This window comes from Bidens hawaiensis, unplaced genomic scaffold, assembly GCF_021521415.1.
Source record: "Bidens hawaiensis isolate Kalapana, Puna unplaced genomic scaffold, B.hawaiensis_p1.1 tig00000888_1, whole genome shotgun sequence".
Taxonomy (NCBI): Eukaryota; Viridiplantae; Streptophyta; class Magnoliopsida; order Asterales; family Asteraceae; genus Bidens; species Bidens hawaiensis.
The window spans coordinates 2288123-2305416 of NW_027491051.1; the positions used below are offsets into that span (position 1 = coordinate 2288123).

Consider the following 17294-nt stretch of genomic DNA (forward strand, 5'->3'; position numbering starts at 1 on the left):
ATGCAAAAATTTGATAGATACGGGTATCGGTACCGATCATAACTTTCTTAGATGCTTGATACTGGTATTAAAATGCTCGCCTTGGTATGGGTACGCGGTACCATTTTGATCTTAACGAAAGGTAACTTTTAAACGTATTAAGTGGATATTTTTTATTTCTGTTTTTCTTATTGAATATGTATTGAAAGGGAAATATATAGAAGAAGAAACAGTACAATAATAATAAAAATAAGAAATAAATGGATAATAAGTTTGTACAGGTGGCAGTATATGAGGAGGAGCAAATACATAAAGTGGAGCTCAGCTGGGTGTATAATTATCAGCTCACTCTTTTCTCCCCCAAAATTCTAATTCACAAATATATTTCATACCCTAATCCAAAACCCTAATATCACCAACACATATACTATAATATAATATACTCTTTTTTTGTCTGGCTTTCAATTTCAAGTATGAACCATCAATCCATGAACATCAGGATTCAAGCTCCATGCCCACCTTCTCCTTCTTCTCCACGTTTCCATCACAAGACCCATCTGTAACTCTTCTTTCTTTATTTTGCCCTATTTCTTCTTTATTTTGTACGATTCCCAAATGGGTTTTGCTTCTTTTGTTGGGTTAGGCTTTATGCATCTGGGTTTTTGTTATATTTCAGTCTTGATCCAGATTTGTCTTTTTTTTTTTTTATGTTTTTGCATCTGGGTCTTGCTTAAAGTTTGGTTCTTGATTGTGTTCTTGTTCTTGTATTCATCAATTTGATTGCTTTAGGGGTTAGTATGTTGTTAAGAAAATTTCAAGATAATGATCAAGATTCATGGGTTTTGTTGGTAATTATATTAGTACTAGCTTGACGGGAAATTGATGAAAAAAATAATTTTTAATAATTAAGCGAAATACATAAAACAATACGTTTATCATACTTTGTTAAGAGACCGACTTGTAAAACAGTGTTCAAAACAATTTTAGTATTTATTTAGTTATTTTCGCCCTTCAAATTAGTATCTAATAGGTATCCGTTAACAAATATATTGGTATTAAATTGTGAGGATTAATGTGGGAGTGACAACTGGCAAAACATTTTAGGTTTTCAATAAAGATTATAGATATAGATGCTAGAAGGATTAATGTATGAACCCTCGGGTGGGCAAAAGTGAAATTGCACTAATTTTGACGTTATTTTACTAATCTTGTGAAAATAACGTTAAAAGCGGCGGAAGGTTAATCAGGCATCATGTGGTGGCGTTGATAGCCGAAAGACAAGGGTACATGCACCGATCAGCCGGTGTCCCGATGATTGAGTGTTATGTGCCTTATGTCCAAGGCTTGATGCAAAACTACTATCGAGCCGGGGGTCTCACCGGAAGCAGCCTCTCTATCCCTATGGGGTAGAGGTAAGGTTGCCTACATCTTACCCTCCTCAAACCCTACCATAGCTTTGCTATTGGCGGGATATACTGAGTACGATGATGATGATGTTAGACTATTGAATAAATTTGTAATTTTGATGAATCTTGTTGACTAAAATCAGTAAAGTCAATAACTTGTAATAATAAATGAATCATCATCATCATCATCATCGTACTCAGTATATCCCACCAATAACAAAGCTATGGTAGGGTCTGAGGAGGGTAAGATGTAGACAGTCTTACCTCTACCCTTTAGGAATAGAGAGGCTGCTTCCGGTGAGACCCCCGGCTCGATAGTAGTTTTGCATCAAGCCTTGGACATAAGGCACATAACACTCAACCATCGCCGATTGGTGCATGTACCTTTGTCTTTCGGCTATCAACGCCACCACATGATGCCTGATTAACCTTCCGCCACTTTTGACGTTATTTTCACAAGATTAGTAAAATAACGTCAAAATTTGTGCAATTTCACTTTTGCCCACCCGAGGGTTCACACATATATACATTATATGCGCGCACCACAAAGCTGGGCGAATAAATGAATGGTTTATTGAATTGATATTTGACAGAATATTACCGCGAGTAAATTGCTCTAATGAAGTGGCGTCCAATGTTGTGCTGCAAATGGAGGCCTCATCCGATGTTGGGAACTTGTCTATTAACGTTTATAAGCGTAAACGTACGTTAGAATGGTCTCAAAAACAGTCTTTATTGTTAAAACAACAAGTCAACAAAGATTCAATGCCATTAAGGGCATTAGTGACATCTAGTACGCAAGATACACAAACACCGGCTTCATTTGTCAATGATGGAAAAATAGGAGTGCTGTTGCTAAACCTTGGAGGTCCTGAGACGCTCGATGACGTGCAACCGTTTTTGTTCAATCTTTTTGCAGACCCGGTATGCTTATATTATTGGATGTTTCACGTGGATTGAATGACAGTTTAAAAAGACTGTCATGCACGACGTAGGGGTATTCATCGGTTCAGATATCGGTTTTCAGATTTTTTTGGCCCTAAATGAAAACCGAACTGATCCGACTAAGAAATGTGTCTAACCGAATTACCGAACCAAATCCAACTGATTCCACCGGTTTATTTGGTTCGGTTATCCGATCAAACCCATTATTATTCGGTTTATTTGATTGAATTTGGTTCAGTTATCCGTATACGCAAGATTTGTGGAATCGAATTCACAATTCGGTTCAGTTTTTTCCAGTCACTGATATGATTCAGCTTTCAGTTTTTTTCTCACAACCCTAAGACGATGCACATGAGAGTTGAGACTAATTTGGCCATTTACTCTTGAAGTTTTGATGTATAAGGAATGTTAAAAAGTTTGAAATATCATTAAAAAAACATCAGCAGTTGCACAAATGTTTGACCACTGTCCAACAACAGTTTGATCACCATTAACAACCTTTTGGCCTTTGTTAATTACCCTTTGACCACCACAAGTTAGCTCCAAAACTTGTTTGACTACCACGAATAACAAAAGGCAGAGAACTGAAAATGACATTTTTAATTTAGGTGAGGGATTTAGGTTTTTGTATTTTCTTAACTTCTTTCTTAAGGGCAGGTGGACAAATCATGTGCAGACTACTAAAAAAGACATTTTTACCCTCATGCGCATTGTGCATGACAACATCCCATCTTGCCACATATACATTTAAATTATCGTTTTTTGGACTTTATGATTGTTTTGTAAACAGGATATCATTCGACTACCAAGACTGTTTCGGTTTCTTCAAAAGCCTTTGGCACAATTTATATCGGTTGCTAGAGCACCCAAGAGCAAGGAAGGGTATGCTTCAATCGGCGGCGGGTCCCCTCTTCGCCAAATAACTGATGCACAGGCATGACATGTTTAATATCTAATTATTATCAATAAACTTTAACCATTTTTCATCTCATATATTAAATTACTTACATGATATGTTTTATATAGGCTAGTGAACTTAGGAAGGCACTTTATGAAAAGAATGTCCCGGCTGAGGTTTATGTTGGTATGCGATACTGGCACCCGTTCACTGAAGAAGCAATCGAGCAGGTATGTAAGTTATTTTGTTTCCAATTAAAAGAATAATATAATTTCCAATTAGTTAATTATGTTTTGGTAAATTATAGATAAAGAAAGATAGCGTTAACAAGCTGGTTGTGCTTCCTCTTTATCCTCAATTCTCAATTTCAACAAGTGGTTCAAGCCTTAGACTTCTTGAAAGTATTTTTAGGTGATTAATGGGCCATATTATGTTAAAAAATAGTATCATGTGTTGTCTGAAAACATATTTATTATTATTGTTTTTTTAAATTTGTAGGGAGGATGAATACCTTGTTAACATGCAACACACGGTGATACCTTCTTGGTACCAACGCGAGGGATACATAAAATCCATGGCTGGTTTAATCGAAAACGAGCTCAAAAATTTCAATAATCCCGAAAAGGTACTTCTTTTTCCGGTTTTGCTCTTTCTATATATGGATTATTTTTCTCAAAATGTTCATTTTCATTTATCCTAAAGTATTTTGTAAAAGAGACTAGTATATAATATCTGAATACTGTAATTGCAATGGGCTAAAGACAACTAAACCCTAATAATAATAATAATGGCTTAGTAATAATGTATATATATTTAACATTTTTGTGTAAAATGATAATAGGTGATGATCTTCTTTAGTGCTCACGGGGTCCCACTTGCATACGTGGAAGAAGCCGGTGACCCATACAAGGCCGAGATGGAAGAATGTGTTGATTTGATAATGGAGGAATTAGAGAGAAGAAAGATTAATAATCCATACACTTTAGCTTATCAGGTAACCCAACCTGTATAAGTTTCATATTTCTTGCGCAATAATATTCTCTTGGATGTTTTCAAAAGTGTAATTTACTCTATATTTTATATTGCAATGTATATATTTTATATAAAAACTCACACATTCTTAACAGATTGTACTTATGCTATTAATATACTTTATTATTATTTGACTTAGTAACATAAATAATCCAAAGGAATTTTGGTTTTTTGATAGAAAGTCAAGAGAAAATTTGGATGGGGTTAGTGGGCTGGACTTTAATTGATACAAGAAAATGAAACTTTCGGACTAAAAAAGTCAAATTTAAACTGATGGACTAAAAGAGTTATTTGAGTCAAACCATAGGGACTAAAACCGTATTTAACTCGGACTTTTAACCTTAATGTCTATATTCTAATAGTTTTGATTTTGTGTTGATGCAGAGTAGAGTGGGACCGGTGGAATGGTTGAAACCGTACACAGACCAAACGATAATTGAACTCGGTCAGAAAGGTGTCAAGAGTCTTCTAGCCGTACCCATAAGGTATTTTGATTATTTAACATGCTACCGACACCAAAGGGGCATTATTGTAATTTACTAACTTTTCAATTCAATGGCAGTTTTGTGAGTGAACATATTGAAACATTGGAAGAAATCGATGTGGAGTACAAAGAATTGGCGTTAGAATCGGGTATAGTGGTGTGGGGAAGGGTTCCTGCGTTAGGCTGTGAACCGACTTTTATTAGAGATTTAGCGGATGCGGTTATTGAAAGCCTCCCGTATGTTGGAGCTATGGCTGTGTCTAATCTTGAAGCTAGACAGGTAAATACCTTTTATCTAGTTTTTTAATTTGTATTATTTGTATATAATTGATGTGCTAATTATGATTGACCACTTTCAGTCCGTTTGAGGTACCCAAATCAACACTAATAAGTAGTGATGTGCAGGGTCGGTTTTGGGCTCAAACTGAACCAAAATGAAATTTTAGTTTTCTGGTTTTAGGAAGCCGATTGGTTTTCAGTTTTACATTTAGGCTTAAAATGTGTGAGCCTGAAACTTTGGCCCAAAATAGTGAATTTGGGCCAAAGTTTTTGTTAACCAAACATTCGAACAAATTTCCTGGTTTGGTTTTGTAACGAGGTGTAACTGAAACGAACTGTGGTTTTCGTTTTTTAAAAAAGCCAACAAAACTTATTTGCTGCTTAATAATGTGGGTCAGTTATTTTGGTTTGGTTCTGTCGGTTAATTTGGTTTCGGTTTGGTATATGAAAGGTTGGACTCGAGTTTTTAACAAGCTGATCTCGATTAGCTCACAAGCAGCTAGGCTCATTTAGACCTCTAACCATAAGTAAACGAGTCGAAAGTATTGAATCATGGTTATATTGTTTTGTGCAGTCACTGGTTCCACTTGGGAGTGTAGAGGAGCTTTTGGCAACATATGATTCACAACGGAGGGAACTCCCGGCCCCAGTGACGGTTTGGGAATGGGGTTTTACAAAAAGTGCAGAAACATGGAATGGACGGGCGGCAATGCTGGCAGTGATCGTGTTGCTGTTCTTGGAAGTGAGCACCGGCGAAGGATTTCTTCATCAATGGGGCGTGCTGCCATTGCAGTTACCAGTGTTCCCCTGATATGCAGATTGTTGAAGTCAAATATAATAGATTGGGGGTGGGATTAAAAGACTAATTTTGTAATTTTGTAAAGGGGATTGATTCTATCATTACATATGTTAATGTTGTTGTTACTTGTAATTATTGAATCTACTACACCATACCAGTTCCCACCTCACATTTTGGCATGTCGGTGCCCTTTTGTTCAACTGATATTTTATGAATAAATGTATACATTTTACTTTAGTAATGCATTGCATGTTAATATAAAAAAGTGGCCCATAGTTGTGTTATTTGTCCTATAAAATAGTGATATTTAACATAAAAAACACGTTTTGGTACGCTCTAGTGAGAATTTGACATTTCGAAACGTTCTTTCTAGCGAGAATTTGACATGTTTGGCAAGACATTACACAATACCTATCCATATTTAAGAAACTAGTTCATATATACGAGTGTCAGCTCAAGATACATGATTGATGACCATGGAAAGAAAATACGCGTTGCACTTTCTTTCTTTAGCAATATTTTTTTCTCACTGGTTATTTTAAATAAGATTTTTAGCTAGACATCTCTAAAAATATTAAAAATAAATAATGTACAATTTTCTTTCATTAAGTTAACCATGGCGAGTGTTACAGTTATAGTTAATTGTGGCTGCTAACATTCTTGAATTCCTCATTTCTCAAGTGATCAATAAAAAATTACATGATCTATTTATCATAAGAAAATAAACTCAGATATGTTCTCTTATATTAGACAATATTATTTTCGCTACTAAGATGTCTTTGAACTCGACATCCAAATCAGGCGGCCACAGAAATAATGGTTAATCGTCATTGCAAGGGGTAAAACTAAGAGCTAGGTAATCATCACCACAAAAAGAGAATACAACAGCCATTTAGAAAGGATAATTGTTATTCAAATGCGAGATGCTTAGATTCATTTTTTCTAAGTTCAAAAATCCGGAAGTCGGCGTCAAAAATCTTGAGGGTTGGTTGACAAACCGAAATATATATTACATACAAAAAAAAATGCAGGCACAAGTTCTGCCAGCTCGGCAACAGCTAGAGTCTATGATTTAGACATTATATTATATGAGTGGCAAAGGGGCCCCAAACCAACTATGATGGCTATTTGCCCATTTTAACCATTACAAAACACAGCAATACTAGAATGCAATCATCAAGGAACTTGCAGTTTCCTTGCAACATGTATCTGCACATTACAATCATAAAACAATATCGGATTCAACCTGTTTGACCCGTTTTATTACCAATGTGCTTATTTAACAACACGCACACTCGGGTTTATTAAAATCTTTTGGATCGACAAACCATATTTGGTCATATGTCGTATAGTTGTATGAGCAGCCTTCATGCAATACATACATACAATATTACCTTAAATTAACCATGCAGAAGAAGCTCCATAATCGTACGATCGGTCCACGTGGCATTATCGGTCTTATGAACGATCCGTCCTGCCAAAATGCATACATGGATTCATCATCTTATTTTGAAATATGTAGTCAATTTACAAATTTAGCATCAAAAGTTATCAAGTAAACTAAGGATGAAATGAAAGCTGCAAAGGGCATTACAGTGAAAAATGCAAACTTAATAACTCACGTGTTATTACATATAACTTTAGCATATAAAATATAAAAAACGAACGAACGAACGACTCCTATATTCTTCCAATACGAATCCCTGACACCGACTTTCTAGTGGCTATAACTCCACTCGTTTCTTCAACTCCTTCCTCGAAAAAGCCCCTAAACCAATAGATATACTTATAAGATAAATGCAAATTGACCATAATTTTTTGATTTCCTTGGACTTCAGTCATTCCACTAATGAAATATGTGGGCCCACTCTTCGCTATAAAAGTCTACTTCTAAATAAAGCTTCAAGATTTCTTCACTTTGATAAGCTTATAACATGTCTTACAACTTAAAGATTGCTTATGAAAGGGTTCACTTCATAAAAATTAAGAAAACAACCAACTTTAGTTCTATTTCTATTTCAAGAAGTCAACATCCGTGGCATATCAAAAGAAGTCAACATGGTCAAAGGTAACCAAAGGTCAACTGTCATGTCTAACTTTTTTTAAAAGTAATCAACTTTGATTCAATATCTATTTCAAAAGGTCAGCATGGTCGAAGGTACCGAATGTCAACTGTCACGTTTCATTTTTTCTAAAAAGTAACCAACTTTGGTTTCAATTTCAGTTTCAAGAAGCCAACATGGTCAGCGCCATATAAAAAGAAGACAGCATGGTCAAAGGTAGCCGGATGTTAACTGTCACATTTCATTTTCAGAAAAGTAACCAACTTTAGTTCAATTTCAATTTTACATTCAATGTACTCTACGGATAGAGGAATACATAGAGTTGAACATAGTAAAATAAGAAATTGAAAGATTTCGTTGAAATTGTTCGTTTGGAAATTTCCCGAAAAGCTAATCGAATTCCGATAAAAAGAACTTGCTAGTTCACTACAAAAAGAAGGATCATTGTCAATCTCAAAAATTTGATTTTCAATATCAAAATATATAGAATAAATGTCCCCATTATTCTCTTTAACTAAAAAAGTATCATCAGAGATGAAATTCCGAATGTCCTTGACGCCAAAAGAAAGATCAACATTACTGTAATTGTCATGACCACTCCAACTCTGAATGTTTTTATCCGTATCATTTATATTCGGATCATAAATATATCCTATGAATTTCATTTCGCACCGGAAACTATTCTAGGAGAAGTTCGAATCCGTTCCGTTCGGATATTGATCGGTCTCGGTTTGACATGGTTTACGCGTTACTGGTTCCCGGAAGAGTTAATATCTCCATTAGCTAAACCCTTTCTTATTCTTACCTTGCCTTTGGACTCGTATTTTGTAAAGGAAGTGGCTATTCTTGTTTGTTCATGACTCCGCTGCGCTCCTATTTCAAGGAATAAGCGCCTTTTCTCTTACAGACAAAAGAAATGGATTGATTCCGGCTAGCTCGAAGGGAAGGAAAGAGCGCTATAAGAGAAAGAGTGCCTCGATCATATTTGGGATTTTTACTGAAAGCAGAGGAAGCATTCGATGCAGTATCATATCAAAAGAACTCATGGGCAAATGTATTCAAATATCAACTGTCAAATTTCATTCTTTTAACCTTGTAACTTGGAACGGTTTAGAATTGATGTTGCAGAAAGTGAACAGATTTTTATAGTTCAAGATTTTTGGGCAAAAAAATATGGTTACCTTTTTCTACTCTTAACTCTTCATATGTTTCTTTTTTACACTTTTCATATCGAAATGTCACAATTTTCACAGCCCACATCAATGCATCATATTCAAACCAAGCATTTCACTACCATAAACACAAAAACAAATATAAAAAGCATTATCATAACAAAAACACATACCTAGTTGATGTCATGTGATTCAACGCGTTCGAGAATCCCGCATAAACATTTGAATACGACTTAGTCAAATATGCAAAATTAGCAATTGGCGGAAGAGGGGACACCCTTTCACCTTTCTTCAAAAGATCCCTCAAGTTGATCCGTTGCAAAGTCAACGCAGCTCTCGACTCCTTCCATGTGAACACAAGCATCCCGTCTTCAAACACAAACAACGAGCCCGGTTTAGAACCTGGATACCTAAACCCATACCCGTTTGCAATACCCTCACCACTAAACACCTCTTTCAAATCAAGAAAACCCGAACCACCATCACCATCACAACCCCACGGGAACGTTTCATCCGAAGGCTCGTTAATATTCACTATAAACATAGCTGACCCGTTCGGGTGCAAAACATAGTGGGTCCCTTCTAAGATTTTAGTCCCGATGAGGTGGCGTTGACCTTGAGATTCTTCATATGACAACAACAAAAAGAACAACGCTTTTCCGGGTTTGTCAGCCGACGGCTTCCCAGGTGGCCAACCGAAAGTCCCTGCCCATAAACCCGCGTGTTCTTGACCGGTCAGCGGTTTCTGTTCGGTCAACTTGTATAGACCGAACTGACTATCGTGCATATTGGGCCATGCTCTATAAGAAGAAAATCTTGCAGTTGAAGCGTGTAATGTTATTCCAATTGTATCACCAGATCTTAAAAAATCTTGAAACTGTGCTTGTTTATTGCTTCCATCACTTGATGAGCTTTTTGAAAGTTCATGACTTGATTTCCCAACAATATTCTTGAAACTCTCTCTAAAATACCCCGAAAGTGATTTCTTTCTTGAACCTTGTGATCGATACACGTCTCTATGAAGCTGAGAATTCTCAAAAAGCTTCCTAATTTCACTCAAATCTGATTGTGTAGGATCATTACTCGACCCGTTATCATACATTTGCATAAGTCGCACACGCCTTTCGCTCAGCTTACCAAAATCCTCATTTTCTAAGCAAGGAAAACATAAGCCATCTCCAGATGGCGACACTTTAACGCGTATTTGACTTGTGACGACCTCTAGAAGCTTCTTTCGGTCACAAAAAGATAAGCGACTGAACGAGACAGACGGTTTAGAAACCACACTACCCTGCAATCTTTGTGACATTGAAAGACCACGATCCGACGGGCAAATCTTTCTAGAGAACTCTTTATCGACATGAGTCGGGTTAGCGAAACTTTTGCTATGGACCAATTTACCTCTGTCTCGTTGCTGTCTTGGTTCCACTTCAAGTAATAACACATTGCAGTTTCTGTCTATACCTTTAATGGAACCGGGATACATATAGTTATTATCGCGCTCTCTTCCGTGAAATATAAACACGGATGACCCGTCAACGTTACCCAAGATTTCAAACACGGGAGACCACAGAATCGGGCCTTCTTCAATCCCTAAAGGCCCGAGTTCTTGTGGGATAATTCTGCATCCCACAAGTGATATGAAACCAGGCATGACATAAACTACATTACCTAATTCAGGGTTTTGGTGGACCCAAATTCCTATCAACGGTTGTACATAAACGAGAAACCGACAAAGGGCTTTATAGGAACTAACCCCTTTTCGCCACTCGATAAGATCTTTACGTGGAATCACTCCAAGTACCTCACACAGTGTCAACCAAACCTTATCAGAAGTATGAAAATAAAGGTTTTTGCAACAAACCACGAGATTAAAAACATCTTTTGGGCTTAGAGATCGCGTGACAACCGCGAATATGTCATCAGGCAAAGCTAGCAGCTGCTTTGAGCCACATAAAGTATTATTACTATTATTATTATTATTATTATTATTATTATTATTATTATTATTATTATTATTATTATTATCAGACTGCATAATATGAATCAAATTGACGTAATTTGTGTCTTAATCATCAACATACAGCAAATTCTTGATCATCAGCAGCCACAAGGGTCGAAACTGATGATACCCCAAAATTCTTGATCGCCAAAAAGGTTAAAATTGGGCACCAAAATCATGAAATTAGAATCTTTATGAAGAATATTGAAATGGGTATGCTTCAAAATCTTATCTTTTGGCATCTACAGTGAGAAAGATTGGCCAATTTGACATCTTTCTTGAAAAGGTGAAGATGGGTATGGATGAATTCAAAGAATCTTGAAACTTTGCATCAAGAAAGGTGTAATTGGAGTTACCTGAAGAGGGTGGGTACATGAATTTTGCAGATGAATCAAGAATCAGTAGGATAGGAGGTGATCTTCATGGATGCAAGTGAGCAATAAAAGACAAGGTGTGTGTGGGTGTGTGTTGAAACAAGACAAAAAACTAACTAAGCATAGAAATTATCAATCATTCTTTCTTTTTTGTGTAAAATAAAATGGTTTGATGGGGTTTGTAAAACTGATATGAGCCACACCACACCACACCACACCACACCACAGCAGCCAATGTTGAAGCTGTGTGTGTATGTAGAAAGTTGAAACCAATTCCTAGGCACACCCACCCAGGTCAACACCATTTTTCCACATTATATATCACTCACTTTTTTAATCTTTTATTATATCATATTATATATTGGCAATAAGATTTATCTCAACTCAATTGGTATTGAGTGAAAAGTGAAAATTCATAATATCGAATGATGGACACAAAGGTCTCAAGTTTAAAACTGATTTTAATTAGGAAATATTTTAAAACTGATCTTAATTAGGAATTACTATAGTAGGATATCAGGTGGTTTGGTTTTTTTAAAATAGAAGATAGTGGACTTTAGGCTATCCGGCTTGTCTATCATCGTGGGACATATGATCGTCATTTGCCATTGGGTTACTCTAAAAAGCAGAAGCTTTATAAGTTGGTTGTTTAAAACTACATCTTATATATTAAAAAAGTAAGAAGATATTTTTTATACTTCATGAATAATTAGTTTTCTACAAATGTGTCTTTTAAATTTACAAAACAAAACAGAGAGTGAATAAATAGCTTACAAAACCAACATGATGTCCGGTGAAAAATTAAGGTCGTCTTCTTTCTACTTCATATAAAATGAAATCCTAACGGGTGACTCTTGAAGCATTAGGTCCTTGTGTATATATTATAATCACTCTTAACTTCTCATAAGTATCACATCACTCATTTTTCTTTTTTTCATTCCATCTCATTCAAAGGAAATGGTTTAATCCATTTAACTCTATCCCACTCATATTAAAACAAGTGAAAAGTGATTTAATCTATCTTTAAAATGTCATGTCATTTTAATTTATGTTAGATCTCTTCTCTCTTCTCTTTTGTTGTGTTTTAAGTATAATTAATTAATGCAGCACCATTTGCTATATTTAGTCTTAGATCTATTCTCTTTTAGTATCTTTTAAGTATAATTAATATAACGTAGTTTGTTCTAAAATTAGATACTTGCTTGATTGAACTTGTCTAAAAATTGATCTTTATTAATGATATCATTACTTTGATTAAATTTAATATATACCTTGTCAATAAACAAAGGGTATCAACTACCTTTGATCTATGCCATTTAACATAAAAAATGCATTTTTATCCGTGCATTGCGGCGGAGCGAATTAAATGCATTACATGTTCAAAAACTACCGCATTGTGGTAGATACGCGGCAGTTCAGTATCGGATCGAACCATTATGGTAAAAGTTTTGTGGCAAATGCTTTATTACCAAAGTAAATGGCCAAAAGGTAAAAATTGTAAGTTGAAGAAGCAAAAGATTTATTACCATAGTTAAAGAGTCAAAAAAATGGATATGCGAAATTAAAGTTGAAAAGTTAAAAAGTATAAATATGAAACTTTTGTGACAAAATTCCAATAAACCAAAATTTGTAACTAAAGTTGAGCGCCAAAGAGTATAAATACCTAACTTTTGTTGCAATAGTCTAAGAACTAAACTTGACAAGTTGCCTTTTGCATCATTGACACATTATATGTTTTAATTTGATATATGGGTTTCGTTAGTAATATAAATCTTTCATTTGGGCACTTAAATTCTAAGAACACAAATTCTAAAAACTCGTCTTTTATATAAAGTCGTAACGATTAGCATTTTAAAGACACACGGCTACTTTTTAAAAAACAAATTTTCTTTTTTATATAAGCTTTATAAAGTTTGCTAAACTACTAACAATAAATATAGATATCGATATCTAAATGAGAAAGATAAAAAGAAAAAAAAAGAAAAGGTTTGATGTGACACGAGTGGATGATGGGTAACAACAAAGGTTTTAAGTAAATATAACACCGCTAACACGTTAGTTAGGCATATCATAATGGTCGTATAAGATGACAAACGGTCATATAAGTCGTATGATAGATGGAAATGGTCACATGAGCTCAAAAATGGGAAAATCATATGGCCTATATAATGTATTTTGATTGACAAAGAAATAACTAATGTAATCATTTGCAAAGTCAAATGATCATTATTCACCACGTGATGTAACACGCTCTTCGTACAAACTTGATGTACATGTCACAACTCATATCGTATGTTGTTAGCTTCAAACATAAACCAATTTAGTACAGGTTTTATGGTCAAACTCATCCAACTTACCACTAATTAGTCATTATGCACATTCATGTGTGTTAATCGACACATTCAAACCATAAACAACTTACTTACAAACTTAGATTTAAACCTGAAAACTGTTATCGTTACTAAACACATCATCAATGCACAACTAGTTACACATACACAACAAATTGTTAACAATACCCTGGAACTTTTATTCATTGGTCATTCAAAAATAATATTTTATGCGTTTTAAAAAAAGGGATATTGGTTTTTAATCTCTCAACTTTCCCTTATTGGTAGATAACACTTCCAACTTTCGATTTGTCGCCTACTACTCCCAACTTTCACCATTTTTTCTTATACCACTCCCTGTCTAAAGAAACACTAACCTCGTTAATGTTTTGGACTAAAAATGTCATTCGAATTATTTGAGGGGGTAAAACAGAAATTTTAGTTTTAATATTCAAATTATTCCGGCAGCAATCCTCACCGGATTAATGTTTATCTTTATGATTATTTCCTATTTCATTTCCCCATAATATTATTATTAATATCACGGACTCCAAATTCCCCATAAACGCCAATTAAACAACCCTTTCACGTCCGCCACCACCTTTCTCACCGGAGAACCTCTAACCACCGCCGTCTCATCCGTCTCCAGCAACAGAGGCGATGGCGGCGACTCCTCCCCAAATTCTTCAGTTAATGCGACGTCATACGGCGGCGAAACCGAAAATGAAACCTCTGGCGGCAGAGTTAAGGCTTTTCCGGCGAGCTTCCGGTGACTCAGCTTCTTAGGTTTCCGGCCGTCGCGGCAGTTAACATGTTCATGTTCACTACTGGTAAGGTTTTCTTCAAACGCTTCGATAACTTGATGAATTAGCTCACGGTTAGCTGACGTGTCCCACCGGAACCAGTAGTTAGTGTAACAGTCGAAGCAATCACAGTCGAATACCGGAGATTTGTGTATGGCCGGTGACTTATTATTATTATTATTATTATTATTGGATGACCTAGGGTTTGTGGATTTGATAGAACGAGTAATCATGTAGGCTACCGGAATAATTTGAATAAAAATAAAATTTCTGTTTTACCCCCTCAAATAATTTGAATGACATTTTTAGTCCAAAACATTAACGAGGTTAGTGTTCCTTTAGACGATGAGTGGTATAAGAAAATATGATGAAAGTTGGGAGTGGTAGACGAAAAATCAAAAGTTAAAAGTGTTATCTACCAATGAGGAAAAGTTAAGAGTATTAAAAACCTTAAAAAAATCTGATTTCATATTTAATAAAACAAATGTTTTGATTTGACTAATGGAATTTTGATTTTAACAATAACACCCACCATTTTGTCATATTATCCATCTATTATTAAACCAATTATTTCAAACTAATTATTTGATGCATTTCATAGGGATCCCAATTTTACAAGCATGATTTATCAAATGATAGAAAACTTTTATTACAACTTAAGCTTGTAATAAAAAGCGGTTACCGTAAAATCATACTCATATATATTAAATTTTAAAAAACGAGAATTTTTGTGCAAGTAGCGGTGTGTACGACTTGATAGGTGATTTGAAAGTGTAGAGACGAGGTTATATATCAAGCGGATTATAAATGAATTCATTTTTTATTTAATTTGTCATTCTTGTAACATTGGATCATTAATAGAAATAGCAAGTTAAAACTTGAGCGGGATGAGTGAATTAGAGATCCTTGCCTCGTTACATGTGATATTGGATCATTAATAGAAATAGTAAGTTAAAACTTGAGCGGGATGAGTGAATTAGAGATCCTTGCCTCGTTACTTGTGATATTGGTTAGTTTTCTGAACCAATAATGAAGAGGTAGGTCCCCGCAAAGCCCAGTTGGACCCGCAAGACTCACCTTGAAGAGGTACGTCTGCGCAAAGACCAACTGGATCCGCAGGACCCACCATGCTCAGAGAGATGAAGACCTTACACGCAGTAAGCCAGCTGTTCCCGCAGGAAAGCCTCCCTTGGTACAGTACCCTGCCTGTCCCCGCAGCTGTAGGTACAAGCCAAGAAGGAAGGCTACCCGCACTAACAGTAAGGCTACACGCATAAGGCACTAACTCTTAATACTTCAGTAATGTCACCTGAAGAAGGAATGAGCGGGGCGGGAATATTCCCGCCCAAAAGAGCCAGTCCGTACGCTTCTAGAAGATCTTTTGTACTATACCTACCAAGGTATGGACAAATAGACAAGATCTGACAAAAGCAACCCATGAACCAATCACAGGGTGACAGCTCACCGACAATAGTACGAGGAGGAGCACGCTCCAGTACAAAATGTCACTATCAGCCGCTGCCTACCCACCAACTCCCATCGTGGCACGAACGTAGCCCATAGTTGGTGGAAAAGGAATATTATATACAGCTGGCCGTACCTGCTTGGAAACCTATCTTCGGCTATAAATACTTCAACACCTTGGAACGGTATCATCATCTTCTCTCTAGCTATTTCTCTCTATATAAACTTATATTCAGAGCAACCTAGTCTGATTCTCACGCCGGAGGGTGGTCACAAGGAGGAACCCCCCCCCCCTTCTCAGTGACGAGCTTACAGTGTCTGTTTTGCAGGTTGAGAAGAATAACCATCTTTGTCGGACCTAACCCTCGTGGGAAACATCTACTTAACCCTAAGATTATCCTTAATCTGCCGGGGTCTTTTGGTGTTTCTTCATTGGCGCTATCCGTGCATTAAGCTAGAACTTACTCTTCTTTTTCTTAGTTTTTTCAATCTTCTGGAAAGATGGTTAAGGTTACTCCGATGCCAAAACCACCGAGTAACCAAGAAACTCCGGTAACCATAAACCCAGCTACTGGGGGGAACACCGGTGAATACACGATTGTTACGAACACTACCCCGGTTACCCAAGCCGGGGCAAGTGCAGTAAACAATCCCCTCCTGGGATTCATTGATACCCAGTTGAGGAAACAACAGACGAGACTTCCGCGACAAACACCAGAACAAGTTAAAGCTTGGGCGGAAGCACGTTAGAAAGAATTTCAAGCCGAGTTGGACGAACGTTTACGTTCACTCCAACAGGCCAATGACGAATTCGGAAGCACTCGACAACAGCTCAACATGAGCAATGATTGCGAGTATTTGGATGATGAAGATTGGGAAGAATCTGACAGTGACGCAAACCCTCGTCATAAGGCGAAAAGGAAGCGTAGAGAAGTAGACTTCCACTCGAGAAGAAATTTCGAGGAAACCTTCAAACCAAAGAACACCGGGGGAAACCCACGTGACTTCTCCAAAACTTTCAGACCAACTGTTGCGAATGCGGGAACGTCCAAATTTGCAAGGGACATTGCGGAAGCAATCGCTCCAAAGAGTGCCAAACAGATGTCCAACATAGGCACTTACGATGGCATATCTGACCCGGACGATCACTTGAACAGATTTATAGCGGGGGCAACCGTCAGTAATTGGACGGAACCCACATGGTGTTACATGTTCCAAATGACGCTCGTCGGGGCAGCCAGAGCGTGGTTTGATCGTCTACCGG

At 36.5% G+C, this 17294-nt stretch overlaps 2 protein-coding genes and 1 pseudogene across 3 annotated transcripts; 1 reads left to right on the top strand and 2 right to left on the bottom strand.

Annotated features, from left to right (window-relative positions):
- Positions 1-299: 299 nt before the first annotated feature.
- LOC143544384 (ferrochelatase-2, chloroplastic-like) lies at positions 300-6035 on the top strand. Its single transcript, XM_077036505.1, has 10 exons — positions 300-538; positions 1979-2309; positions 3121-3264; positions 3357-3458; positions 3536-3639; positions 3727-3853; positions 4070-4222; positions 4645-4745; positions 4823-5024; positions 5598-6035. The coding sequence occupies exons 1-10, from the start codon at positions 453-455 to the stop codon at positions 5832-5834; spliced, it is 1587 nt and encodes a 528-aa protein (XP_076892620.1). The 5' UTR covers positions 300-452; the 3' UTR covers positions 5835-6035.
- An 819-nt stretch (positions 6036-6854) lies between these two features.
- Positions 6855-11059, bottom strand: LOC143543643 (F-box protein At5g39450 pseudogene; annotated as a pseudogene). Its single transcript, XR_013137114.1, has 2 exons — positions 9231-11059; positions 6855-7590 (listed from the first exon to the last, which is right to left on the bottom strand). The product of XR_013137114.1 is annotated as an F-box protein At5g39450 pseudogene (transcript).
- Positions 11060-14245: 3186 nt separating this feature from the next.
- On the bottom strand, positions 14246-14984 carry LOC143544010 (uncharacterized). Its single transcript, XM_077036196.1, has one exon. The coding sequence runs from the start codon at positions 14797-14799 to the stop codon at positions 14305-14307; it is 495 nt and encodes a 164-aa protein (XP_076892311.1). The 5' UTR covers positions 14800-14984; the 3' UTR covers positions 14246-14304.
- Positions 14985-17294: the final 2310 nt, after the last annotated feature.